The sequence below is a fragment of the Pogona vitticeps genome, chromosome 4 (genome assembly GCF_051106095.1).
Source record: "Pogona vitticeps strain Pit_001003342236 chromosome 4, PviZW2.1, whole genome shotgun sequence".
Classification (NCBI taxonomy): Eukaryota; Metazoa; Chordata; class Lepidosauria; order Squamata; family Agamidae; genus Pogona; species Pogona vitticeps.
This window is the reverse complement of record NC_135786.1, coordinates 215369770-215397562: the sequence shown is the minus strand read 5'-3', so window position 1 is coordinate 215397562 and position 27793 is coordinate 215369770. Positions and strand designations below refer to the sequence as shown.

At 41.5% G+C, this 27793-nt stretch overlaps 1 protein-coding gene across 9 annotated transcripts in view; it reads left to right on the top strand.

The window, feature by feature from the left end:
* RNF19A (ring finger protein 19A, RBR E3 ubiquitin protein ligase) overlaps positions 1 to 16216 on the top strand; it is a 53369-nt gene extending 37153 nt beyond the window's left edge. For all 9 annotated transcript variants that reach the window (XM_078393617.1, XM_078393618.1, XM_078393616.1 and 6 more), the window contains 6 exons: positions 5931 to 6093; positions 8642 to 8756; positions 9814 to 9975; positions 10864 to 11077; positions 11253 to 11393; positions 14077 to 16216. In XM_078393617.1, coding sequence (XP_078249743.1) covers positions 5931 to 6093; positions 8642 to 8756; positions 9814 to 9975; positions 10864 to 11077; positions 11253 to 11393; positions 14077 to 14767 — 1486 coding nt within the window. In that variant the 3' untranslated portion in view covers positions 14768 to 16216. The remainder of the gene's footprint in view (positions 1 to 5930; positions 6094 to 8641; positions 8757 to 9813; positions 9976 to 10863; positions 11078 to 11252; positions 11394 to 14076) is intronic.
* The last annotated feature ends 11577 nt before the right edge of the window (positions 16217 to 27793 follow it).

The following is a 27793-nucleotide window of genomic DNA, read 5'->3' as shown; positions in this document are numbered from 1 at the left end:
CGCCAGCGTCGGTCCCTTTCGGAATCTTCTAGAGCTCTGCAAAGGAAACATAGTTAAACATTACCTACACTACGCATGCTCCGCCCGCCCAAGCCTCAGTTCCATTTCTCCGCTGTGTGAAATGGTTCCTCTCGTTCTTAGCTCTGCTAAAATTCCCTCTTCGGATTGCTTTTTTGCATTTTATTCTTCTGGTTTTGACCTCGGATCGTCTACGGACATTGCCACTTCTTTGCGGACTTGTTGGGTATCGTTTGGGTATTTTTTTCTTCCACCCCGTTTTACCCTATTTTTTCCCGCCCTTTTTACCGGCTTCTCCTGGTCCCTGTGATTCCTGCCTATGCCCCCTCCGCCATCTGGACCCTTTAGCCGGTGTGTCGTTTGCTCGGGCAAGATCCCTTTTCAGGACGGGCACGACACGTGTCTTTTTTGTCTGGGTGCATCCCATTCTCCCCAGACTTGCAGGCATTGCCAAGCTTTTACTAAGGCGGCCTTGAAAGCTAGACAGCAACGCCTTAAACTGCACTTGTGGGACTCCACCTTATCGGCGTCCAAGCCTTCGGCAATGGAGCTTCCATCCACCGCCTCCCCGCCTGAACCCCAGACTACATCTCATCCATCTGAGGCTGCGGTTTCAGAGGCGCCTGCTACTAAACCGCCTAAAAAACCAGCGAAAAAGGCGTCTTCTTCTAAGGCTGTGTCTACCAAGCCTCCCAAGAAGGCTAAACAACCTTCGAAGAACAAGTTCTCCACTGACTACTTGGAGGCAGTCGGGACTTCTCTCCCTTCACTGATTGTGGAAGATACGTCCCGGGATAAAGAGTCTGTGTCGGAGGCGGCGACTTCGCTCCCTCCACGACAGCCTGAGCCTATTTTACCCCTTGGCGTACAGTCTCCGACGCCAAGTCAGCTTGTCCTTGCAACCGCAAGCTTGGGTCTAGCCCCTTTCAGCCCTGTTTCCACCGGGCGGGCTTCTCTGGCTCATTCCGTCTCGCCGTCGCCGTCGAGAGCGAGTTCGCCTCCGGCTAAAAAAACGGAGAAAAGAAAGCATCTTTCTAAGGACCGACGTCGAGCGGCTCATAAAGAGAATCGTCATCGAAAATCTCGCCGCCGACGCCGATCTTCCTCGGAGGAGCCTTCCTCCTCCAGCCCCCACAGTAGGAAGTATCGCCGACGTCGACGACGCTACTCTTCCTCTCTTTCGTCTTCCTCGTCCTCTGATAGACGTCATCGACGTCGACGAGTGAAATACATCTATCTCTCTTCTTCTGGGTCTACCCCTCCCCGTCGTTGACGACATCGTCGTAAACACATCGACGATATCCCTCGACCGACGCCACTCCCTCTCAAACCGACTGCTCCACCAGTTTTGCCCGCACCGGTTGCATCAGCGGGTCTGTCTGCCTACTCCTGCCGTCGAGGTCGAACATCGACCTCGTAAGAGGGCTCATGAATCTTCATCTGATGATGACCAGCCCTTTTCATCACAGCAATCAGGCTCCGACGACGAACTTCCTCCGCAGCCTACACCTGTTCCATTACCAGTGGGGGAGACTGTCAACTCCGATACTGGTGATCCTCATGACCCCTCCCCCTCGGAGGATTTCTCTTCATATTCTCAAATGTTATCTCGACTGGCAAAAACCCTTAAACTGCCAGTGGATGAACCTCCTCCCCCAGAGAGGACCTTATTTTTGGAGACATCACCAGGGAGCGTACTCCACCTCCTAGTCTTTCCTATTTACCTTCTTTACTCAAAATTATTAAGGAACTATGGGATCGCCCCTCATCTTCTATCCCCTTACCAAGGCGTACTGAGAATATGTATAAAATTATTGGAGACGACACTAAATTCCTCTTGAAACATCCCATTCCTAATTCTCTGATTGTTGAGACCAGCTGCTCAAAGCCTACGGGACGGTCCCATGTCATCCCTACTAATAAGGAAGGGAAAAAGTTGGAATTGATTGGAAGAAGAATCTACTCTTTGGTCTCCTTCCTGCTTCGAATCGCTAATTATCAAATGGCTCTAGGTGCTTACCAAAAACAGCTGTGGCTTAAACTCCTCCCAGGATTACAGCTGTTGCCTGATGATGTGAGACAGGGCTATCTTAACACCTTTGAAGAGGCCCAAACGGTGTCGAAGCATCAGAGGATCGCTACTCGCCATTCCGTCGAGGCAGCAGCTCGTATCCTTGTCTCCTCAGTCACCTTACGCAGGCATGCCTGGCTTCGATCAGCAAGCATTCTTGACTATGTAAAGACCAAAATTGAGGACTTGCCATTCGATGCCTCTGGTCTGTTTAATGAAAAGACAGATAGTCACCTGGAAGACTTACACAAAGCCAAAAAGACCGCTAAATCTTATTTCATTCAGTCTCAGCCTAAATTTACCAGATACCAATGGAAAAGACCTCCTAATCAGTTTGGTCAGTCGCAACCATTTAGACAATATAAACCTCAGTCTCAGCCTACATCCTCACAAGGCAGTACTCCTACTTCCACCTACCGCGGACAGCCTCCTCGTCGTCGCCAGTCTTACAAACCACCTGCAAAAACCACCTGGGTCCTTGGTATCGTTCATTCCGGTTACCGTCCTTGGTATCGTTCATTCCGGTTACCGTCTGGAGTTTACCGAATATCCACCTTTAGGTCACGCAGAATATACGTCTTTCGACCCTTTCTTGCAGGTAGAAGTTCAATCTTTGCTAAAAAAACACGCCATCCAAAAAGTTCCAAAAAAGGACATTTTCAACGGTTTTTACTCCAGGTATTTTGCCATGCCCAAAAAAGGCGGCGGAATCAGACCTAGCATGGATCTCAGGATTCTAAATACTTACCTTCGTCCCCGCAGATTCCGCATGGTGACCTTAGAATCCATCATACACCTGCTAAAGCAAAACGACTGGTTTGTAGTCATAGATTTGAAGGACGCATACTTTCACATTTCAGTTCATCCCAGTCACCGAAAATTCCCTCGGTTCATTTTCCTGGACACCATTTACCAGTACCAGGTCCTTCCATTCGGCCTGGCAACAGCTCCCAGGACATTTACAAAGTGCATGGCCCCTGTGGCGGCTTACCTGCGGCTCCACGGGGTCCAGGTCTTCCCTTACATCGACGACTGGCTAGTGGTCTCACCATCCAGAAGCAAGGCTCTACAAGACACAAAATTCACACTTCATGTACTTCGAAACTTAGGACTTCAAATAAACTACAAGAAATCTCACCTTGTCCCCTCTCAGACTGTAGACTACATAGGGGCGACCTTAGATGCTTTAGAAGGTCGCATTTTTCTTCCCCAGGACCGTATAACGAAGATCCTAAGGGCAGTATGAAAGTTCAAACCAGGAGCAAAGGTGACAGCGTTGCACGCCCAACATCTTCTGGGCCTGATGTCCTCCACAACTCTGGCGCTTGCCCATGCCCGTCTCAAACTCAGGTCCTTACAGTCATGGCTTCTAGCTCTTTTCGACCCTCTCGCCCATCACCAGCTACGGCGGCTAAGAGTCACCCCAGAGTTAGCACATCAACTAAGGTGGTGGACGTTCCAACCACATCTATGGGTTGGGCGTCCATTTCGTCCTCTCCACCTAACGGTTCAAGTCACCACAGATGCCAGTCCCTCCGGCTGGGGGGCACATTGCGGTCCTCATCGAGTTCATGCACTTTGGTCCCCGCAAGAACGGCATTTTCACATCAATCATTTGGAGATGATAGCCGTTATCAAAACTCTCAAATCCTTTTTCCCGCTAGTACATGGTCATGCTGTACAGATAGTCACAGACAACACCACGACCATGTACTATGTCAACAAACAGGGAGGCACACATTCCCAGTCTCTTCTGTACCTAACAGTAACGTTGTGGGAATGGTGTTACCGTCACCACATATTTCTAGTGGCGGTCCATGTGGCCACACAAGACAATGCTCTAGCAGACGAACTCAGTCGTCGGACTATTCAGATGCACGAGTGGGAGCTCAATCTTCAAGTATTTCAAGACCTGTGTCGCCGTTGGGGTACGCCTGTCGTCGATCTTTTTGCCACTCATGTCAACACGAAATGCCCTCTTTTTGCCTCCAGGGCGGGACACGGCCCTCGCTCTCTAGGCGATGCCTTCATGATCCCGTGGACCATGGGCCTCCTATATCTCTTCCCTCCGTTTCCCTTGCTGCAGAGAACACTAGTGAAACTTCAACAAGACAGAGCAGAGGCGATTCTTGTGGCGCCTCGCTGGCCCAGACAACCGTGGTTTCCCACATTGAAGTCAATGACACTGGATTCAGTAAGGCTCCCTATTTTTCCAGCCCTGCTCACTCAGGACAAGGGCAACATATTCCACCCAGATCTACAGACACTCCATCTGGCAGCGTGGAGGATATCCCCGAGATAAAAGAAGTTCTCGACAAATCTAGAAAGGACTCCACGTCGTTGCTTTATGCATATAAATGGAAGAGTTTTCTCAAGTTCACACAGTCTCGCGGTCTCCCCTCCTGTCCAGTTGATCTCTCCACTTTGCTGCAATTTCTACGTTATTTATTTGACTTTAAGTTGTCTATTTCTACACTGAAAGTATATATAGCTACCATTGTTTCTTTCCAGCCGAGGGACTCGCCAGCCTCTCATTTGTTTTCACATCCGACTGTGAAGGCGTTTCTTAAGGGACTTGTACATCTACGCCCACCAGTGAGACCTCCGCTTCCCCAGTGGTCCCTCCATTTGGTACTACAGTCTCTTATGAGACCCCCGTTTGAACCTTTAGCGACCTGTGACTTAAAACTGTTGTCTTTCAAGGTTTTGTTTCTAGTTGCTATTACCTCTGCTCGTAGGGCCAGTGAGTTGGCTGCCCTCCGGGCTGATCAACCTTTTCTTCAATTCTTTCTGGATAAAGTTGTCCTGCACACGGATATTTCTTTCTTACCCAAAGTTGTCTCTGCTTTTCATCTCAACCAACCACTTGTACTACCTACACTGTTTGCTTCTCCTACTTCAGACATAGAACGCATGCTCCACACGCTGGATGTCAAAAGGGCCCTTGCCTTTTATGTTTCCAGGACCAAGGACTTTCGTTCTTCTTCCAGGCTTTTTCTCTGCTATTTTGGACACAAGAAGGGACTTCCAGCTTCCCCGTCGTCACTATCTCGGTGGCTTGTGTCTACAATTTCTTTAGCATACCAGCTTCATCACTTGACACCTCCTGATCACCTACGTGCTCACTCCACAAGGGCTGTTGTGTCATCTACTGCTCTTCTTCATGGCATTGATCTTCCCGATATTTGCCGCACTGCCACCTGGTCTCAGCCATCTACTTTTATTACACATTACCGGCTGGACATGAGAGCAAAGAAAGAGACCAGGTTTGGGAGAGCTGTGTTGGCTTCCGCCCTACAGTGACGGCCCTCCTGCCGGTGAGTTAGCTTGCTAGTCACCCTTTATGTGTGTATTCACAGAAGACCACAATGAAGAAAGTGGGGTTACTTACCTGTAACCAGGGTTCTTCAAGTGGTCATTCTGTGAATTCACACATGCCCGCTCAGCCTCCCCACTTCCGTCACTGTTTATTAGAGAATTCACTCTATTTGTGGCGGATAAATGGAACTGAGGCTTGGGCGGGCGGAGCATGCGCAGTGTAGGTAATGTTTAACTATGTTTCCTTTGCAGAGCTCTAGAAGATTCCGAAAGGGACCGACGCTGGCGCTGACTTAACCCTTTATGTGTGAATTCACAGAATGACCACTTGAAGAACCCTGGTTACAGGTAAGTAACCCCACTATTTATCAAAGTGTAACCTGAAGGTTCTGATGTTAAAAAAACAATACATAGTGGCCACATGCTTGCTATTTATATTGAATTTTATTTAGTCAGAGATATTTCTTGGAACATTTTTTTGAAGATTAATTGGTTGGAGTTGTTTACGGAAAGTTTCTTTTAGTCCATCAGGTTGTACATTCTGGGGGAAAAAGCCATGGAGTCGGAAGAAGAAAATACTGTGGCAGTTGGGAACACTTGTGGGTGCACCAGTAGGAATTGCCTTAATAGCAGGCATTGCTATTCCAGCTATGATAATCGGGATCCCTGTGTATGTGGGGCGTAAGGTAGGTTGAATTGTGTTTATTTTCACATGGAATCATTTTAAATAGGCAATAGCTTAACATCAAACACATCCGAAGTTTATTCACACCATGTTAAAACATTGGGCTTGTTAGATTCCCTTCCCCTTTTCATCTATTTTTCTCCTCTTGATAAATAATGATCTTATTCTTTCTATTAATGGTCTTTTTGTTAATTCTCTTAATTTAAGGCTCTGTCCTTATTTCTTGGGCTTACAATTTAAGAATGTCATCCACTGTATTACTTAGCAGTTTCTCTTTCTAAGTTGATTGATGCAGCTTTGAAGGTGGTTTTAGAGAGCTGAAGAACAGTGATCTTTCAACTTCGGTGTCCATGCCAGGTTGTCTGTCAGTTCCTGTCTCAGACAACATGGTCACTGTGTCTCATAGGCCAAACATATAATGCAAAGTATTTATTTATTTAATTTTATTTTATTTATATCCCGCCTATCTGGTTGGTTAAGACCACTTTATTTGCTTTTTGCAGTGGAATGTGCAAAGTATGGTTTGAAATTATGAAGGCTTGTGATCATGGTTGGATCCTTGTGAGACTTGGGGTGTGGATGGTAAAGCAATTTGTATGATGTCTAGGGTGGATGTACAGTGATGCCTCGCAAGACGAATGCCTCGCAGGACAAAAAAACTCACTAGATGAGTGGTTTTGGCAATGGGGTTGATGACTCGCAAGACGAATGTTCCTATGGCCGTGCTTTGCAAGATGGATGTTTTCCGTTTTTTGTTCCTGCCTCATGTTTGCTTATTTTTAAATGTTTTTCTATCATGTTTAAAAAGTTAACGTTTTTTGATTGAAATTTTTGAAATCATCTGCACAATATGTATGGCTTTAAAGAGCACTTAATAAACCCTTTGTAAACCAAATTTGACTTTGTTCCGACTTTTTTTGCCCTTAGGAACGCATTAATTAGATTTCAGTGTATTCCTATGGGAAACCGCGTGTCGCAAAACGAATTTTTCGCAAGACAACATTAACTGTGGAACGAATTAAATTCATCTTGCGAGGCACCACTGTATTTGAAATATCTTGATGAAGTCTATAAAACAGGCTGGAGCACATGCTAGTACATTTTTCATGCTTATTGAGAGTACAGTAGAGTCAAAAAGAAAGAAAAAGAATATCTCCATAGCCTCGATTGCCTCCTCAAGTGCCTGTCAAAGTGGTTTCATGTGATTTAGATTGTTTTAACAACTTCCCAAACAAAGAGATGCTGGAGAATTTTCTGTGGAGTATTTGCAAGGGAACATTCAGGTTGAAATAATATTTTTTTAAAAAGCAAAAAATGTGTGCTTCTTTTATACCGCCCCCTAGTGCTTCAAGCACTCTGTGGGTGGTTTACAAGTTAATTATCCAGGCTACACATGCCCCCCCAGCCAGCTGGGGACTCATTTTACCAACCTCAGAAGGATAGAAGGCTGAGTCAACCTTGAGGTGGCTACCTGGGACTGAATCCTGGGTTGTGAGCACAATTTTGGCTCCAGTATAGCAATTTAACAGTCTGTGTAGGACCTCATGCAAGGTTAGTTCAGAAGCTGCAACTTGTGCAAATGCTACAGCTACACTGCTATTTGAAGCACCCAACTGGGAACATATTACACAAGTACTAAACGGGTTGGAGCTGCCGGAACCATGTTCAACATGCTTTTGTTGACATATAAATCTTAGGACTTAGGACCTGTTGACTTTCTCTGCCTGCATGGTTATTAAGATTTGGTGAGCATGCCTTCTTGACTGTGTTGGCCCTTGCCAGGGGATTTCTACATGGCATCTCAGGACAGAGTACAGCCACCCCGAGGAATTTGCTCCTAACTCAGAAATGCTTGGTGCCTAGTCTTACCAGCTTTTATTACCAACTGAAGACCTACACATTCACCTAGACTTTTAGCAAAATCTGTATTGCTGTGTTTTGTAACTTTTAACTTTTTAACTTTTCTAAAAAGCTTTTGCAAGTTTCTTCTTTCTTGTTGACCATGTGTTTTTCTTTGCCTCTTACTGGTGGTGCATACCACTAGAGATTTTTTTATGGCGAAAATAGTGAATAGATTTATATGCAAGTTAACAACAATAAATAAATCAGGGACAAGGACTGTTAAATAAAAGATAGAGGATAACATATATTTGAGATAGGCAAAAGTCTAGGAAGCATTAGGAAAAAAACACTTTTGGAGGCAAGAAATTTTGACTTGGCTGGGACTGTTGTATGAAAATGCAAGAAATTGGAGATGAGGATATAAAAATGATAAATTGTTGCATAAATGTTTTCAATTAAACCTGCCATGATATGGAAGTCTTCAAATATTTTGCCAATTTCTTCATACACTCTTCAGTTTGAATACTTGGGGCCCTTATAAGAGCTATTTTGTATTGTTTAGAATTTTACCAAAAATATTTTCAGAGTATTCATTTAAAAATGACAAAAGCAAAGATAAGGGAAAAATTCTAAGTTTATAGCATTCCAACTGTGATGACCTAATTGTGCTTGCTCTAATTCTTCATTTTTTTCCTATTCTTCTAAAGATTCACAATCGCTATGAAGGTAAAGACATATCAAAGCATAGGAGAAACCTAGCCATTGCAGGTGGTGTAACCTTGTCTGTAATTGTTTCACCAGTTGTAGCTGCAGTCACTGTAGGTAAGTACAAGTACCAGCTAAAAGTTCAGGGGAAAAATGCTAAATAAGCTATTATAGTAAAACAAAATCCTTACATAGTTATACTGGTATAATGCAAACTGTGTCACGTTTGGTAGTGAATTGACTCAAGTTAGGAGATCATTTTAGACATTGTTATGTATGGAGTCATATGACTCAATGTGCAACAGACAGGAAATCACTTTAAGACATTAATTTGAGGCAGTTGATCTCTGAAAGCTACACCATGTGTAATGCTGGCATAATTAAGCAAGAGGATTTGTGTTGTTATGTATGTTTGTCTGTTTTGCTGTAAATGTTTTACTAATAGGTTTTAGGGAATAGGTTTTATTTATTTATTTATTTATTCAATTTTTTACCCCGCCCCTCTAGACAACGTCTACTCGGGGCGGCTTACATCAGTTAAAATAAGTTAAAAAACATCTAAAATGCATTTATACTAATTAGTTCTAAACAAAAGGTTTCCAAGATGGTGGTATACAAAAAAAAAAAAGATAGATACTTTGACATGAGGTTCTTGCATGAAAGCCAGTTTTTTAAAGGTATAGATTATTAGTTCAATGATACAAGATGTTGAAACACAATTCTTTTTCCTGGTGCCCCTCCCAAATTATCTTTCAAAAATAGATTGAATAGGACCCACTCTTTAAAAAAAAAAAAAACAGAGTTCAAAAGATCCGTATGTGCTCAGACCTGTATGGAGATCTTCTGCACATACAATCCAATACATTCCAGTGAAAAAAATAGATCCAAAGGTACAAAGGAGAGCTACTTCTTCCATGTAAAATGGAAAGGGAAGACATAGGAGGGAAAAATCACTATGTCTAACAGGAACTCCTGTTGTCCGGAAGGAGTTTGCAGGATTGGAAGTCATATAGATGTAATAGGAGCCATTTTTGGGTACTCATGGCAGGATTTTTAAATCTTGCTAATGCTTTTTTAATAACCTGTGGTGCTGTACAATTAGAAAGTGCAAAGTGATCATTTTCAAGTGTCTGGACCTGTTTACTGACTGTAGTGTCTTAATTTTTTTCTCTAGGTATAGGTGTCCCTATTATGTTGGCCTATGTATATGGAGTTGTTCCCATTTCCCTCTGTCGAAGTGGAGGTTGTGGTGTGTCTGCTGGCAATGGAAAAGGTGTCAGAATAGAATTTGATGATGAAAATGATATTATTGTTGGTGGAACAAATGCAACAGTAGGTAAGATACATTAATATTTTTGGTACTTGGAGTCCCCTGTAGCTGTTAGTTAAGATGCATAATACAGTGAGCCACAGCACAAAACACCACACACTGTTGCTTGGAAAACAGAATTCACCTCCAAGTCATTGAGAGTTCTTTTCTTATGATACCAAAATCTAGAAGCGCAATATCTTTCTGTCAGGAAATGAGAGGCTCAATTCTTGACTTACTGGGGCCATTTAAATTATTAGCTGCCTTAACAGCAGACTAATATGTTCTTTCTCTACTGAAGATATTTTAAGATCTGCCTTCCAGTGATTCCAACTCACAAATTACTAAGTTATACATCTTTTTAGATACTTCCTACTCCTTGCAGTGTGTTATTTCTAGTGATTAATGTTTTGCTGTTGCTTCTCTTGTGATATTCTCTGTCATTTTTTCTAACTTTTTGTTTGGAAAAATGTTGTAGAAAACTTAGGTATAAATCTAGTCATCTATTACTTTCTGAAGCTGCAGGTGGCATTAATCTTATTTCTGACCAGCTTCTGGAAGACAGTATTTTATATTAGCAGGTAATTCCTCCTGTTACGTTCCCTCCTTGAGTTCCCTCAGTTCTTGCCCCAGCTAGGTAGTTTAGTGTATATGTGCTCACTTGCACCTTCAGGCATTTCAGATCTACTGGTTTACGACCAACACTGTGTTCTTACCTGTGGGACAGGTGGAAAAGTCCCAACAGTACACAGACACTATTACAGTTGCTTCTCTATGAACAGTGTTCTTCTCTACACTGAAGATAGATAGATAAAACTTTTTTACAGTCAAAAGACCAGCCACAAATAAAACGTACACTGAAGGAGGTTCAGCCAAATACTTGTTAATTTCAACTACTTCCGCTTTCAAATTTAGATACTACATCTGTAGCAGAGGCCCGTCACAACCCTAGCATAGGTGAAGAAAGTGTTGGAGGATTGACTGGAAGCCTAAGTGCAAGTGGAAGCCATATGGACAGAATAGGAGCCATTCGAGACAACCTGAGTGAAACAGCCAGCACCATGGCCTTGGCTGGAGCTAGCATAACAGGAAGTCTGTCAGGCAGTGCTATGGTCAACTGCTTTAACAGGTGAGAAAGTCTGCTCTGAATGTCACATTTTCTGTGTATATTATAGTTGAAGGTGCCTTTTATTTTACTTTGTGAGTTGATTCTTTTATTTCTGACAAAATCATTATACTTTTTAGAAAGGCTTAAATTATTACAAAATGAAAAAATAAGTATTGAAATAATATTTCTTCCCAAGGTTGGAAGTCCAAGCAGATGTGCAGAAGGAGAGATGCAGTTTGAGTGGAGAATCAGGCACCGTTAGCTTAGGAACAGTTAGTGACAATGCCAGCACCAAAGCAATGGCTGGATCCATTCTGAATTACATCCCCTTGGACAGGTAAGACTGAATCAGTTGAAATATTTTGAGATATATATATATAGAGAAAAAGATGTTAAACTCAGGTTTAACAAATCAAAAGTATTCAGGATGCAGGCAAAGATTTGTCTATACAGGTAGCATACATTAATTTTCCTGCATTGAAATACCTTTGGTATGATTGTAATTAGGCCTGTAAATTGTTGCTTACATAGTCTCTTCCTTACATGAAGAGCTTCTGTGTCATTAAAACAAACACATAAACAAACCACCATTGCTACACAGGCTGCCTATAAGTCCTGTACTGTACTCTGCTAAAGCAAGGGGTTGAGATACAGCAATCCAGTCGTGTCCTCCTTTGCTAGGTTTGTGTGGTGGGAGGGAGAGACCCATTGATGAGGAGAAGGTATATTTTGCATTGCATATGCTATGCGGCAATTTATTCTTTAATTTCCCACTTTACCTCCTTGAGAGAGGCTGGACTCGATAATCCATATGGTCCCTTCCAGCTCTGCAGTTCAAAGGTTATTATTATTTCCAGCTAAAATATTAAATGAGCTTTAAAAGAAATTATCTCTTGGGAAGTGGTCACTGCTGGATAGAATCCTGTTCCTAAGGTTACAGCTAGAATGGGCCCATTGCACCAGTGGAACTTAGGGAGAAGTTGACTCACAAAACCCCACTGATTCAGTGGGACTACTTTAGCTGCAATGTACTGTGGTAAACAACAGAATATCTTTCTGTCAGGAAATGAGAGGCTCAGTTCTTGACTTACTGGAGCCATTTAAATTATTAGCTGCCTTAAGAGCAGACTAATGTGTTCCTTCTCTACTGAAGAAATTTTAAAATCTGCCTTCCAGTGATTCCAACTCGCAAATTACTAAGTTATACATCTTTTTAGATACTTCCTACTCCTTGCAGTGTGTTATTTCTGCTGATTAATGTTTTGCTGTTGCTTCTCTTGTGATATTCTCTGTCATTTTTTCTAACTTTTTGTTTGGAAAAGTGCTGTTTGGAAAAAAGCCTCTATTTCTGATTCAAAAGGAATTTCTGTTGAATGTCTTACTCTGAATGGCTGGATGTACAGTAGGATCCCCATATCTGCTGGGGATTGGTTTCAAGCCCCCCCCCCCGGAACTGAAAATTAGGAGATTATTCTATCATGTTGTTTGCCTAACAAATTACTGGTATTTTTCTTCATGCCATTTTCAAAATGCTGGTGTTTTGGGAAGAACATTGACTCAACTTCAAAAATGTATAGACAGTGAAGAATACAAGTAGTATACATTTGGATGGTCAGAAAGTGGATCTCAAGCTACTGATAGATCTCTGGCTCAAATGGGTATACAATAGAGATGAACCACAAACCTGACAAACCACGAATCGCTCGTCAGTGACCCAACGAACAACGAATCAATTCATCATTTGGCGGGTCTTTTGTTTTGTTTTTTGTTTTGTTTTTGCTTTTCCTCCTCTTGCCATGCCCCGGGGAAAGCACGGATCAAAGCAATCCTGCAGAACTTTGATCCCTTTCCCCTCCTCTTGCTAAGCCCCGTGGGGCATAGCAAGAGGAGGGAAAGCAGGGATGAAAGCGATCCTGCAGTGCTTTGATCCCTTTTCCCCTCCTCTTGCTAAGCCCTGCAGGGCATAGCAAGAGGAGAGAAAGCAGGAATCAAAGCAATTGCTCAGCCACAGCTGCGGGATTGCTTTGATTCCTTTTTTTCTCCTCTTGCTAAGCCCTGCAGGGCATAGCAAGAGGAGGGAAAGCATGGATCAAAGCGATCCACCCAAAGGTCTTTAGCAAGCCACCCAAAGGGAAAATCCCTGTTTATGCCCCCAAGGAAAAGGTCATCCGCGGGGGCATAAGCAGATAGGGAATGATGGGACGAATAAAAAAGGGTTATATTAGTTGTTTCATATTTGTTGGGGTTCTCTGGATCCTGAGAATATGAAGCAAGTAATATCTGACAAATCAGGGATATTTAACGAATATACTGGTTCGTTTTTATATACATTCCCATGTCTAGTATACAACTGTATAGTGTTATTTTTAGAGATCTCTGAAATATTTTTGAGTAAAGTAGTTCCCCAAATTTTGGTAACTACCAATACTTCTGATAAGGGAAAGTAAAACTTCAAATCAAATTCTAGTATAGCTGGCCATGTGTTAATTGATTATCTCTGAGTCTCAGAATGTTTTATTGGTAAAATTGGAGTACCTTGTGGATACTTTTGACCAAGTCTTTAGTTTTATGGCTAGGGTAGAGAGCTGTGTTAGAATCCCTCATCTCTTTGGCAACTGAGGGTCAAATACGATGAGACGACAACTTCATATTTAGAAGTGGAACTCTGTTGGAAAAAAAAAGGTAAACCTGGAATTCGTTTACAATCCTGATTCCATAGGCATGAAGCCCTGTGGAATTCCGTGTTACTTGGGGAAAAATTGGAGGAGGAATGTGCTATCAGATTCTAAATACCCTGTGTCTAGCTTGACATCCAGAAGTTTGTCATTATCACACTGTGAAGTTCATGGGGTACAGGATGATTTAGTAAGCTGTATGATATTTTCTAACCTATCAGTTCATTTTGATAAAGATACTTTTAAATTGTTTATTCAATTAAATTCAACTTAATTTAGCTAAGGTAAATTCAATGTATATGCTTTTTAATATGAATATGTCCCCCCTTTCTGTTTCCTAACTAGAGATGGCAGCAGTATGGAGGTGCAAGTAGACATTGAATCCAAGCCCACAAAATTCAGACACAATAGTGGAAGCAGTAGCGTCGATGATGGTAGTGCTGCAGGTCGAAGTAATGCTGGTTGTTCCTCAGCCTGCTTGTCAGAAAATAAATCTAGTGCCACCAAGTGGTCCAAAGATGCATCAGCAGGGAAAAAATGTAAAGGTAAACTAAGAAAAAAGAGTAGCATGAAGATAAATGAAACAAGAGAGGACATGGATGCTCAGTTGTTGGAACAGCAAAGCACAAACTCCAGTGAATTTGATTCCCCCTCTCTCAGTGACAGTATCCCATCTGTAGCTGATTCTCACTCCAGTCATTTTTCTGAATTTAGTTGCTCTGATATGGAGAGTATGAAAACATCATGCAGCCACGGTTCCAGTGATCATCATACCCGCTTTACTACAGTTAGTATTCTCCCAGAGGTAGAAAATGACCGTTTAGAAAACTCTCCACACCAAAGTGGCACTTCATTGCTTATTCCAGCTGCTCCGAGCTCAGAGATTCCACAGCTGAGTTATATTGCTGAAGAATGTGTTAATAATGGGACTGCTAATGGTGCAGATGTGGGTACTGGGGAAACACTAAAAGAAACAAACAACAACCATTCACAACATGCTGTGGAGTTAAATACCACAATTCATACTGAGATCTAAACCTCTTATGTGCTGCAGACATGTATTTACCACTAAAGAGCCCTTGTCAGGTAACTTAAGTGGCCAGCAGAAGCAAAGTTTTGATGCAATTTGCATTTTGTATCTCTCTATTTAGGCTTGTTTGGAACTCTGGGTGTTACAGAACTATGTGATGTGACATGAAGGTTTTAACAAGTGCATTACAATGAAACTGTATATTGACGTTTTGTATCCTTGCCATAACTTTGCTGAAGGTTTGTATTTGTATAATCAAACAGGGAGAAAAGCTGGCTTATGTTAAACGTTAGAGTGACTAGTTGTTGCAACTTCCAAGTAAAAACTCAGTGAGTTGATTTCTTGCACATGGAAACGTAACATCATGCTGGAATAAACTATATACTGACTAATTGCTGTAATCATACCAAATATATTTCAGTGCTGATAGTTTTGTCTGGAGCAGAATGTAACCTGTTTTAGATAATTCTGAGATACACATTTCTTCAGCAAGGTTATGGCATTTTGCATAACTTTAAATATGAAAAGGTACTTGAAATATAATAGTTAGCAAGATGATGTCTCCTTATCAAGATGGTGCAGGTCATTTTATTATGCTTTCAACTGACAGCAGAAGATAAGGTTTATGATAGCTACGTATTGCAAAGATTTAAAATCATTCTAAGTTGTAATCATTGTTGAGAATTTGATAGTCACCTTTCATTAGGAGACTTTGTTATGCTGTTTAATTCTTGGTGCCTTTGGAGAAGACTGGGGTTTTAAGTGCCTGGTCTGATGATTTCACTATGAAGTTTTCCAGAATGTTGTCCTCTGCCACCTTTTTGGAATCTAAAGAAAAATTACAACAGATCAACAGACTGTGGCAGATTAATGAGTAATACTGAAGTATTAGCCGACCAAAGACTCACTCAGGCTTCTAGTGGTTAACTTTTCTGACATCTCTTTGCGAGAAACATGCACAGAAAAAAGCACAGTGCAGAGCTTGCACATATGCAAAAGATGGGCTCCATGTGTGGCTGGCTTTTGGAGGCTTCCCATTTGTGCTTATGGATGCTGTTCAGCTGAACACGAGCTGAAGGTAGCTCAGGCACCTGCACTGTCAAAATGCTTGCTACACAGTTCATTATGATTCCCTGCTCTTACTACCACCCCACCCTGCAAAAAAGGGAGACATGTGGATCTTGGCAAAACAGCCTCCAATATTTTGTTATTCATTCTATTTTGTAAGTTGCCATTATGGTGCTACTGAAAGTTGGATGTGTGAGAAGCAAGCTGCCATGGGTTACAGCCCAATTCCCATGGCCTCCCCTTACTATTTTCTTTAATCAGCTTATAACACTAGTGCCAGATATGTTACTTTGTAACACCTGTTATGATATTTGTATATTTGTTGCTTTTTTTGCTCTCAAGATGTGTGTAAACTGCATTTTACCTGAAATAAATGTCTGAGTACTATTTTATTTGTTCTCTTGTTCTTGAAAAAAAGTTTATTATGCATCTACTTTATTGGTATGGGATGTAAACACAGTTTCAAAGCATGGTAGGTAAGCAATTTATATTGCATTTGTAGTCTTCTCTTCCATTGATCTGAGGTTTCTTCCAGTTGGTTTTAAGAAACCATACATTCTTGGTGGATTCTCTGCTTAGTTGAGTAGGTGATTTTGAAAAATGGGAAGGAATGGAATTAAGTTTTGATTTTCTACACTGCATGTAGAAGTTTCTGTGTTTCATCGCACAGAAATTGGGCTTGCAGAGAACTTGCCCATCCACCAATGCCCCAGCTGGAAGCTGGTGTGGTCCATTCCACTCTTCTGTCAAAGTGTTCTTCCTAACATCCAGGCGAAATCTCCTTTCTTGTCATTTGAATCCAGTACTTGAGATTCTACTCTCTGGAGCTACAGAAGGTAAGCATCCTCCATCTTCCATTTGACAGCCCATCAAATATCATTTCCCTTGCCTCCAGGCCAAACATACCTAGCTTGTTCAGCCATTCCTGAAAGGGCTTCGTTTTCAGACTTTACCACCATTGATGCCCTTTTCTGGATATATTCCAGCTTCTCTATATTCTTAAACTGTAATAACCAGAACTGGGTACAGTATTGCAGATGAAATCCAAACAAAGCAGTGCAGTACTACTGTTATCTTCTCATCTGGACACTATAGTTCTGTCAGTACAACTAAATATTACATTTACTTTTTTGACACTGCATCACTTGACTCATAGCTTGTGGTCTATTAAACTCCCTAGATATTTTTTCCACATACACTAGTGCAAAGCCAGCTGTCACTCGTGATATTTATGATCTGTTTTTTCCTGCCTAAATGAAGAATTTTTATATTTTCTTTTGAAACTCCTTTTGTGTTGTCCTAGTTTTTCTGTTAAGGTTATCTTGGATTCTGATTCTGTTTCCAAAAACATTAGCTACCCTTCCAGCTTGATGACATCTACAACTTTGAAGAGCATCTCCTCCATACTTCATCTAAGATGTTCATAACAATATTGAATTCTGTACTGTGATACTAATCTCAGGACTGTGGCACTCCATCCATCATTATTTCCAAAATGTTAGAATCATGGAGTTGGAAAGGGACTATAAGATTATTAAGTCCACCCCTTGTTCAGTGCAGGAATCCAAATGAAAATATATCTGATAGACAATTCTCCAATTTTCTCTTTAATGTCTCCAGCGTTAGAGGACTCCATCTGCCAAAGTAATTGGTTCCATTGTCATACTGCTCTAACAGGAAGGTTTTCCTGATATTCAAATGAAATCTGGCTTCCTATATCTTCAGCCTATTATTATGTGTCCTGCACTCTGGGATGTGCAAGAATAAATCCTGCCCTCCTCTGTATGACTACCTTTTAAGTATTTGAAAAGTGTTATCAGACCTCCCCTCTGTCTTCTTTTCTCAAAGCTAAGCATGTCCAGTTCTTCCAGTCCTTCCTCATAAAGCTTGGTTTCCGGTCCCTTGATCATCTTTTTTTGCCCTCTGAACTTGCTCCAGTTTGTTGTCATTGTTCTTAAAGTGTGGTGCCAGAACTAGACACAGTACTGAAGATAAAGGCTATACAGTGCCAAATAAACGGAGACTAGTACCTCACAGGATTTTGAGACTGTACTTCTGTTAATGCAACCTAAAATAGCATTTGCCTTTTTTGCAGCCACATCACACTGTTAGCTCGTATTCAGCTTGAGATCCACAATTCCAGTATCCTTCTTGCTCATGGTATTACTGAGCCAAGTATTCCTCATCTTGTAACTGTGTTAGGTCTTTTTTCCTAGATATAGAACTTTGCACTTATCCCTGTTAAATTTCATTTTCTTTTTTTCAGTCCAGTGCTCAAGCCTATCAAGATCTGTTTGAATTTTGTTCTGGTCTTTCAAGGTATTACCTATTCTTCACAATTATGTATCATCTTCAGATTTGATAAGTGTTCCTTGCAGTCCCTCATCCAAGTCATTAATAAAAATGTTGAGGAGCACAGGGCCCAGGACTGAGCCTTGGGGCACCCATTAGTTACCTTTCCCACTTTGAGAAGGAAACATTGATAAGCGCTCTCTCAGTACAGTTCTGTAACCAACTGTGCATCCATCTGACACTTGTTCTATCCAGCCCACAGCTAGTTAGCTTGCTAATCAGAGTATCATGGGGCACATTGCTGAAGTCAAGATATATTGCATCTACAGCATTCCCACTTACTACGAGGGAGGTTACCTGATCAAAAATGAGATAAGCTTGGTCTGGCAGGATTTGCTCTTGACAAATCCATATTGACCTAATTTACATGGATATTAGTACTTTGGAATAGAAATAATTATTATATGAAACTCCTCTGCAACTAATCCAAAATCTAGCAAGTGGGTTGCACTGTAAAGGAAGAAGCCTTACCTTGGGTCCCCAGATGTTTCTGGACTACAACTCTCAGAAATTATGGCCAACACAGCTAATTGTGAAAGCTTCTGGGAGTTTTAGTACAAGAATATCTGGGGGCCCAAGGTTGGGAACCACCGACCTAGTTAATACTGTTAGGAGCAAACAGATTCTCATATGGTTGTATAGAGATGGGGACGAACCATGAATTTGCCCCTGGTGACCTGAAGAACGACAAATCAATTCATTGGTTTCTTGGGTCTTCTGGTCCCATGCCCCCACAGTGTGCCCCCATCCCCTCCCCACTGCCCTGTCACGTCCCAATCCCTACTTTATCCTGCTGCCTCCTCCTGCTCTGCTGCTGCCTCCGCTGGAATGAATGTTAGGCTGCCAGAAAGATGGTTTCTGTTCCAGCAGCCTAGCTTCTGTTCCATTGTAAAAAGTGCTCTCTCTCTCTCTCTCTCTCTCTCTCTCTCTCTCTCTCTCTCTCTGTGTGTGTGTGTGTGTGTGTAGTGTGTAGTGTGTGTAGATTCCCTTCAGTCTGCATAGGCAGACAATGGAAGCCTGACCAAAGGGAATTCTCCCCAGCCCCCCACCCGCACTGTTTGCAATGACAACAAGGCTGATTTCCTTCTGTCAGCCTTCCTCTCTCTGGCCTGTGCAGGTATAGGCAGAGAGAAGAACGGACAATTATAAAAGGTCTATATTTGTCCCTTTGTATTTGCGGGGGGTCTCCAGATCTCACAAATAGGAAGGGACAAATGTTCAACAAACCACAATTCATTTTTGTATTCATGCCCATGTCTATTCATTATTTAAATGTTAGCAGCAGTAATAGTAAATAAATGGTATCAGTAGCCACCCCGTTATTTTCTTCAAAGACAGTATTTGCCAATGATGCAAAGTTCTGAATCATCCTGATACCCAGGCCCGCATATCACTTCATAATACCACTATTGATCTGAATAGTCCCTTTGATGCAGCAGAAATATTTGATAACTGAGCTTTAAAATGTAAACACCTGTTTCATATTTATAAGCTAATATGATTGTGACATATCTGAGTAAATAGTTAAAATAATAGGACCTTTTGGAAGACATAATTCATGCCATTGTCATACGTCAGAGGTGACTTGATGGCATGTAACAAGTAGCTATGGTTCTTTAGTCTCACATTTTAGTCTTACTTGGTTCTCAGAGTCCACCAGGAAAATATGTATTTTCCCTAATCTAGTTTGAGAATTATATTGCATAAATGAGAACCAAGTGCTAGAAGTGAATAATACGAATTCAGTCCAGTTGAGGAAATATAGAAGTGCTATGTATGTAATTATCCATTGGCTGAAATCCTGTTGCATAAATTAAGGTGCACAAAGCTGATGATGACATCAGCCATGGCAGTTTTTCAGAAAGAAAACATTTCCAATTTCTCCCCCAAAAGCCCTAAGACTCCTGTGGAATCTTTTCATTGTTGGGAACCCTCTGAGGGCTATGGGACAGAAGAGGGAAGTTTTAATTGCCCAAGTTCCCCATAGCTACGATAACTTGACTGGTGGCACAGATTTTTTAGTAATTACTGTAAAAGACCTTCCCCCTGCTGTCCAGTGGCCACCAACAGCTTTCTACTGATGAAAGGGATTTTGTGTGTGTGTTTAGTCGTTTAGTCGTGTCCGACTCTTCGTGACCCCATGGACCAGAGCACGCCAGGCCCTCCTGTCTTCTACTGCCTCCCGGAGTTGAGTCAGGTTCATGTTGGTTGCTTCACAGACACTGTCCAGCCATCTCATCCTCGGTCGTCCCCTTCTCCTCTTGCCATCACACTTTCCCAACATCAGGGTCTTTTCCAGGGAGTCTTTTCTTCTCATTAGATGGCCAAAGTACTGGAGCCTCAGCTTCAGGATCTGTCCCTCCAGTGAGCACTCAGGGTTGATTTCCTTTAGAACTGATAGGTTTGTTCTCCTTGCAGTCCAGGGGATTCTCAAGAGCCTCCTCCAGCACCACAATTCAAAGGCATCAATTCTTCGGCGGTCTGCTTTCTTTATGGTCCAGCTCTCACTTCCATACATCACGACAGGAAAAACCATAGCTTTGACTATTCGGACTTTTGTTGGCAAGGTGATGTCTCTGGTTTTCAAGATGCTGTCAAGATTTGTCATCGCTCTCCTCCCAAGAAGAAGGCGTCTTTTAATTTCAGGGCTGCTGTCTCCATCTGCAGTGATCATGGAGCCCAGGAAGATAAAATTTGACACTGCCTCCATATCTTCCCCTTCTATTTCCCAGGAGGTGATGGGACCAGTGGCCATGATCTTAGTTTTTTTGATGTTGAGTTTCAGACCGTTTTTTGCACTCTCCTCTTTCACTCTCATTACAAGGTTCTTTAATTCCTCCTCACTTTCTGCCATCAGAGTGGTATCATCTGCATATCGGAGGTTGTTGATATTTCTTCCAGCAATCTTAATTCCGGCTTCGGTTTCTTCCAGTCCAGCCTTCCGCATGATGTATTCTGCATATAAGTTAAATAAGCTGGGGGACAATATACAGCCTTGCCGTACTCCTTTCCCAATTTTGAACCACTCAGTTGTTCCATGACCAGTTCTAACTGTTGCTTCCTGTCCCACATATAGGTTTCTCAGGAGATGGATAAGGTGGTCAGGCACTCCCATTTCTTTAAGAACTTGCCATAGTTTGCTGTGGTCCACACAGTCAAAGGCTTTCGCATAGTCAATGAAGCAGAAGTAGATATTTTTCTGGAACTCTCTGGCTTTCTCCATAATCCAGCGCAAGTTAGCAATTTGGTCTCGAGTTCCTCTGCCTCTTCGGAATCCAGCTTGTACTTCTGGGAGTTCTCGGTCCACATACTGCTGAAGCCTACCTTGCAGGATTTTGAGCATAACCTTGCTAGCGTGTGAAATGAGTGCAATTGTACGGTAGTTGGAGCATTCTTTGGCACTGCCTTTCTTTGGGATTGGGATGTAGACTGATCTTTTCCAATCCTCTGGCCACTGTTGAGTTTTCCAAACTTGCTGGCATATTGAATGTAGCACATTAACAGCATCATCTTTCAAGATTTTAAATAGTTCAGCTGGAATGCCATCACCTCCACTGGCCTTGTTGTTAGCCAGGCTTTCTAAGGCCCACTTGACTTCGCTCTCCAGGATGTCTGGCTCAAGGTCAGCAACTACATTGTCTGGGTTGTCCGGGATATCCACATCTTTCTGATATAATTCCTCTGTGTATTCTTGCCACCTCTTCTTGACGTCTTCTGCTTCTGTTAGGTCCCTCCCATTTTTGTCTTTTATCATGTTCATCTTTGCGCAAAATGTTCCTCTAATATGTCCAATTTTCCTGAACAGATCTCTGGTCTTTCCTTTTCTGTTATCTTCCTCTGTTCCTTTGCATTGTTCATTTAAGAAGGCCCTCTTGTCTCTCCTTGCTATTCTTTGGAAGTCTGAATTCAAGTTTCTGTAACTTTCCCTATCTCCCTTGCATTTTGCTTCCCTTCTCCTCTCTGCTATTTCTAAGGCCTCGTTGGACAGCCACTTTGCTTTCTTGCATTTCCTTTTCTTTGGGATGGTTTTCGTTGCTGCCTCCTGGACAATGTTACGAGCCTCTATCCAAAGTTCTTCAGGCACTCTGTCCACCAAATCTAGTTCCTTAAATCTGTTCTTTACTTCCACTGTGTATTCATAAGGGATTTGGTTTAGATTATACCTGAGTGGCCCAGTGGTTTTTCCTAATCTCTTCAGTCTAAGCTTGAATTTTGCTATGAGAAGCTGATGATCAGAACCGCAGTCAGCTCCAGGTCTTGTTTTTGCTGACTGTATAGAGCTTCTCCATCTTTGGCTGCAGAGAATATAATCAATCTGATTTCGATATTGCCCATCTGGTGATTTCCATGTATAGAGTCGCCTCTTGTGTTGTTGGAAAAGAGTGTTTGTGATGACCAGCTTATTCTCTTGACAAAACTCTATTAGCCTTTGTCCTGCTTCGTTCTGAACTCCAAGGCCAAACTTCCCTGTTGTTCCTTTTATCTCTTGGCTCCCTACTTTAGCATTCCAGTCCCCTAGAATGAGAAGAACATCTTTCTTTGGTGTCAGTTCTAGAAGGTGTTGTAAATCTTCATAGAATTGTTCAATTTCAGTCTCCTCAGCAATGCTGGTTGGTGCATAAACTTGGATTATTGTGATGTTGAATGGTCTGCCTTGGATTCGTATTGACATCATTCTATCATTTTTGAGATTGTATCCCATTACAGCTTTTCCCACTCTTTTGTTGACTATGAGGGCTACTCCATTCCTTCTACGGGATTCTTGTCCACAATAGTAGATATGATAATCATCTGAGCTGAATTCGCCCATTCCTGTCCATTTTAGTTCACTGATACCCAGGATGTCGATGTTTATTCTTGCCATCTCCTGTTTGACCACCTCCAGCTTCCCAATGTTCAGAGATCTTACATTCCAGGTTCCTATGCAGTATTTTTCTTTGCAGCATTGGATTTTCCTTTCACTTCCAGGCACGTCCACAGCTGAGCGTCCTTTCGGCTTTGGCCCAACCACTTCATTAGCTCTGGAGCTACTTGTACTTGTCCTCCGCTCTTCCTCAGTAGCATGTTGGACGCCTTCCGACCTGAGGGGCCCATCTTCCAGCGTCATATCTTTTAGCCTTTTGTTTCTGATCATGGGGCGTTCTTGGCAAAGATACTGGAGTGGCTTGCCATTTCCTACTCCAGGTGGATTGCGTTTAGTCGGAACTCTCCACTATGTCCTGTCCGTCTTGGGTGTCCCTGCACGGCATAGCCCATAGTTTCTCTGAGTTACTCAAGCCCCTTCGCCACGACAAGGCAGCAATCCATGAAGAAGGAAAGGGATTTTAGAGGAGCTTAAAGACCTTTGGCAGAAGAATAGAAAATGTTTTATTTCTGAAAAAAATTGCTGTGGGTGATGCCATAGTAAATCTTTTTCAGCAGGATTTTAGCCAATTATTTCATCTTCTGCACTTCAAAAATTGTTTTAGTGGTTTGCTGTGCTTATCTGAAAGTTAAGTTTTCCTTCTGTGTGTTCAGGTGGATGGTGATATTAACATGTAGTTATGGCTACCAATTTGGTTCCCATAGTTCTCAGTAGAAGAGTTATGGTTTGAAAACGGGTAACACTAATCAGGCTGTAAATTGGGTGGGAAACTTTTGATCTTTCAGATGTTTTAGATTTCAGTTTCCATAAGCCCACCAGTTGATGGAAAAGGGTTACAACGGTAAAGGGTTACAAGAGTTGTAGGCCAAAATATCTGGAGTGCCAAATGTTCCCCACTCTCAGGCTATGGCCAAAATCCTGTTACATTTTTACATGGCCATAACACAATTGGGAAATATTGGCAGCAAACTGCCATAAGCTTGATGTGTAGATGTTTTATTTCGTAAGTTTGTTTACTCACTGATACTTTTATGTGACTGCAGGGCCGAGGCTAGGAAAGAAGCTGCTGCCAAGATAGGAAAACAATCGTGCATGCTGTTCATACTCCACACTTGGCTAAATATAAAGCGTTGAAAGATTTCTTTTGGAGTGCACTAGATTTAATTCTGGTAGTTCCTGTTCTGGATTCTTCTTAACCAATTACGTAAACTTAGCATTGCTAACACTTTTTCTAATTCTTCTCATAACTACACAATTAAAACAGATGTTTTGAAAACCCTTTCTTGAAAGTCTGTACTCAAGTTTATTTGCATAGCCTTAGCTTTGGACCTTTAACCTCTCTTTCTGCTTTGTTTGCAGTCCTATATTTCTCCTGTTCTTCAAAGCGTAATGATGCTTTCTTCACATTCTGGCAATCTGCAAGGTCAAAATTTTTGCAATTATTTAGCAAGGTGGACAGGCTAAGAGTAACAAATTGATTTTACCCAGGTCAAAAACTTAAGGATCCCAGAAAAATAACTTTTTTGGACTATAGCTCCCAGGATATTCCAGCTAGCATGGCAAGTTGAAATATGGCATATCTAGTTTAAGTTGAGAAATCTACTATCTGTGCAAAGACCAGAACTCCAAGATGCCCCCAGGTAGCTTGGTTGGACTACAGTTCCCAAAATCCTCCCAGGCATCACAGCTAGTCAAAGAGTTAGACCTATCTAGCCAATCATGATTTTATAATATCTGTGCTAAATTTCAGGTCTGAATTTTCCCTTAATGGCTGGAATCCTTTTACATAACTTTACACTGCACATGTAGGATGACATGATCCCAAAACAGCCTAGGATCCACAAGATCTATAAGGTACTAACTTCTGTCAAGTAACTAGAGGACTCATTCAGCAAGGTTGTGATACTCATATTTTCCTGTATTTTAAAGTCTGAGATATGTGACAGTATGTACATTAAATTTTTAATGTGATCAGAATACTTGAATCAGGGATGAGCAGTGTGTATTTGTCCAGTAACAAATGTCCAGTGTCAGCCCTACTTTCATAGTCAATAGTAAAATTGAACACTTCTGCACCCCAGCTTATAGAGTATGTGTATGATGTATGTATACTCTCTGGCATCCAAACATGTTGACGTCGAGTACTCTATGCCAGTGGCCCCCAACCTTTGGCCTCCAGATGTTCTTGGACTTCAACTCCCAGAAATCCTGGGCAGCAGAGGTGGTGGTGAAGGCTTCTGGGAGTTGTAGTCTAAGAACAGCTGGAGGCCCACGGTTGGGGACCACTGCCTATGCCACTGTACCATTTCCTCTGTTAGGTCTGGGTGCTGTCAGATGTCTCCCATAGGTGGGGAGAGATTGGGGTAATTAGCTGTTGAACATTGGACTACTAGTGGCCTTATTTTAGCATCTCCTTTGGCTCTGAAGACCTCAGCAAGTAGTTTACTCATACTAATTTTCTGAAGCTTCTCTATTGCTACAAAGATGAGATACTTATTTTTAAAATAACATGGCTATTAAAAGGTGAAAATACATCGTATTTTATTGCAGCTGCAACTTTTTCTTTAACATTCTACAATTGTTTCATGGATTGCATTATCATGCTGAAAAATAAGAGCACGTGACATTGTGCACATGAGTAACATTAATTGTAACATGTAAGTTTTCATTTCTTTGAAGCAGATGAAAATCAGTGTTCAAGTTGCTAACCTTTATTTCAGACATGAAGAAATTTAAGTTTCCAGATGTTTTAGATATCAGTGCCCATATCCCCTTAACAGTGACAGTGCTAGCAGGGGCTTCATACTGGCACTTCTACAGTTCCAAGCATTTGGAGCAGTGGTGGGATTCAGCAGGCCAACAAACGGTTCTGCAGAATCAATAATACATTAGCTACCGGTTCTGTAGAACTGGTGCAAACCTGCTGAATCCCACCACTGGCCAGGATCAGTGGTGGGATTCAGCAGACCAACAAAAGGTTCTGCAGAACCAATAATACATTAGCTACCGGTTCTGTAGAACTGGTGCGAACCTGCTGAATCCCACCACTGATTTGGAGGGTCAAAAATTCTCCATCTCACACAATGTTTTACAAATTATCTGGCTGTGAGATTGGACAGCTCAGTGACTTCATACTGAGCAAGCTGCCGGAGACAGGGGCAATGTCATATTGAGGTTTGTTAGTGTCATGAGCAGTACCAGCATTGTATTTCTTCACATAGCAGTGAAGCTTGCTATTAAACAGAATGGCTATAAAGATGAGCAATTTTAAAAGGGAACTAGACAAGTTCACAAAATATGACAATGACAACTAGTCAGGTTAGCTATATATTTCTTCCCAGTATCTTACAGCAATATGCCTCTGTTTATCACTTGCTGGGGAACACTAGAGAAATGAATGTTACATATTGAGTATCGGACTGAAAGAGTAAGGTTACTTCAGTTTAAGATGGAAATCTAACAAGAGATCAAAGGATGAGTAAGCTAAAATTACTCTCAAGTTCTAAATGAAGCACCGTAGTAGCATTTTATTGTAAACCTATTAGCATTCCAGGACAGGACAAAACATACCACTTGCATGTCATATATCTCTAACCAGTGAAAGATTTTGAAAGAGCATTGCTCCTACCTTTTAAAAAACATTATTAAAAAACCCCTGCTCCCACTGATGATCAGCAGTGTGGCACAGAATTTAATAATTCAGGGGTCTGGTTTTAAAACAGAAGACATAAGTACATTCATTGCCAGTTTTTAGTATTTGGTGGCTAAAAAAGTCGTCATAAACTTTTCTAGGATTTTTACTGATACAGTATTGGAAAAAAGTAAGTAAAAAACAATTGCTGAGGCTAAATGGAACTGTTTAAACTAGAGGAGATGGAATCCTCACCTCAAATACCTAGTTAGATACAAAATTAATAGTGTGGCCTGGTAGATTGTTAGTTTAACATACATGGTCATTTAGCAGAGTTTAGTTTATTATGCTGCTTTGATTTTTTTTTAAATAGCTTTGTACACATGAATTCACAACCTTGTACATTACAAGCAATTTGTACATATTAATATGTCTGATATCCTTTTTTATATATATATAAATAGAATATTATATTTTATATTATATAAATAGAATACGGAGATTCATATATGGAGACTGAATTAGAATCTTCATTAACATTTGATTTGACTAGCTTGTTCAAGAGAACAAGCAACAGAAAATTGGTAATATAGTATTAAAGATACAGAGGGAGTTGTAACAACCAACCACTTTGAATAATAATGCACAAAACTCATGTCAGATAAAATAAAGAACCGAAATTGGAAAATTAATGTAGTTGTACTAAGACAATGACACAATAGTTTTGAGTAAGGATATGATTCAAAACGAGTTGTCCATAGTGGCTCTCGTGCTGTGGTCTCATATATCAGCTATGCTCAACTCCTTTATTGCATTTACATGACTTACTGCATATTTTAGCACATTGAGTGAGTTTTTATAATGTGAAATGTGGGATTCGAATGCTCCCTAGCCCTGCCTCATTCTGTCGAGTTGAGTTTTATTCGAAAAGTATAATTTGAATCAAAACAGTGGCTGAAATCTGGTAGTCACAACTAGAATAGGCCCACTGAATCAATGGAACTTAAGGACTAACCAGATCCCCACTGTTTCACTGGGCCTACTCCAGTTTTAATTTGCAACTGGACTTTGGCCAGTTAAAGCAAAGCAAAGCAAAGTGTGCTGCTTCAAGCACTCT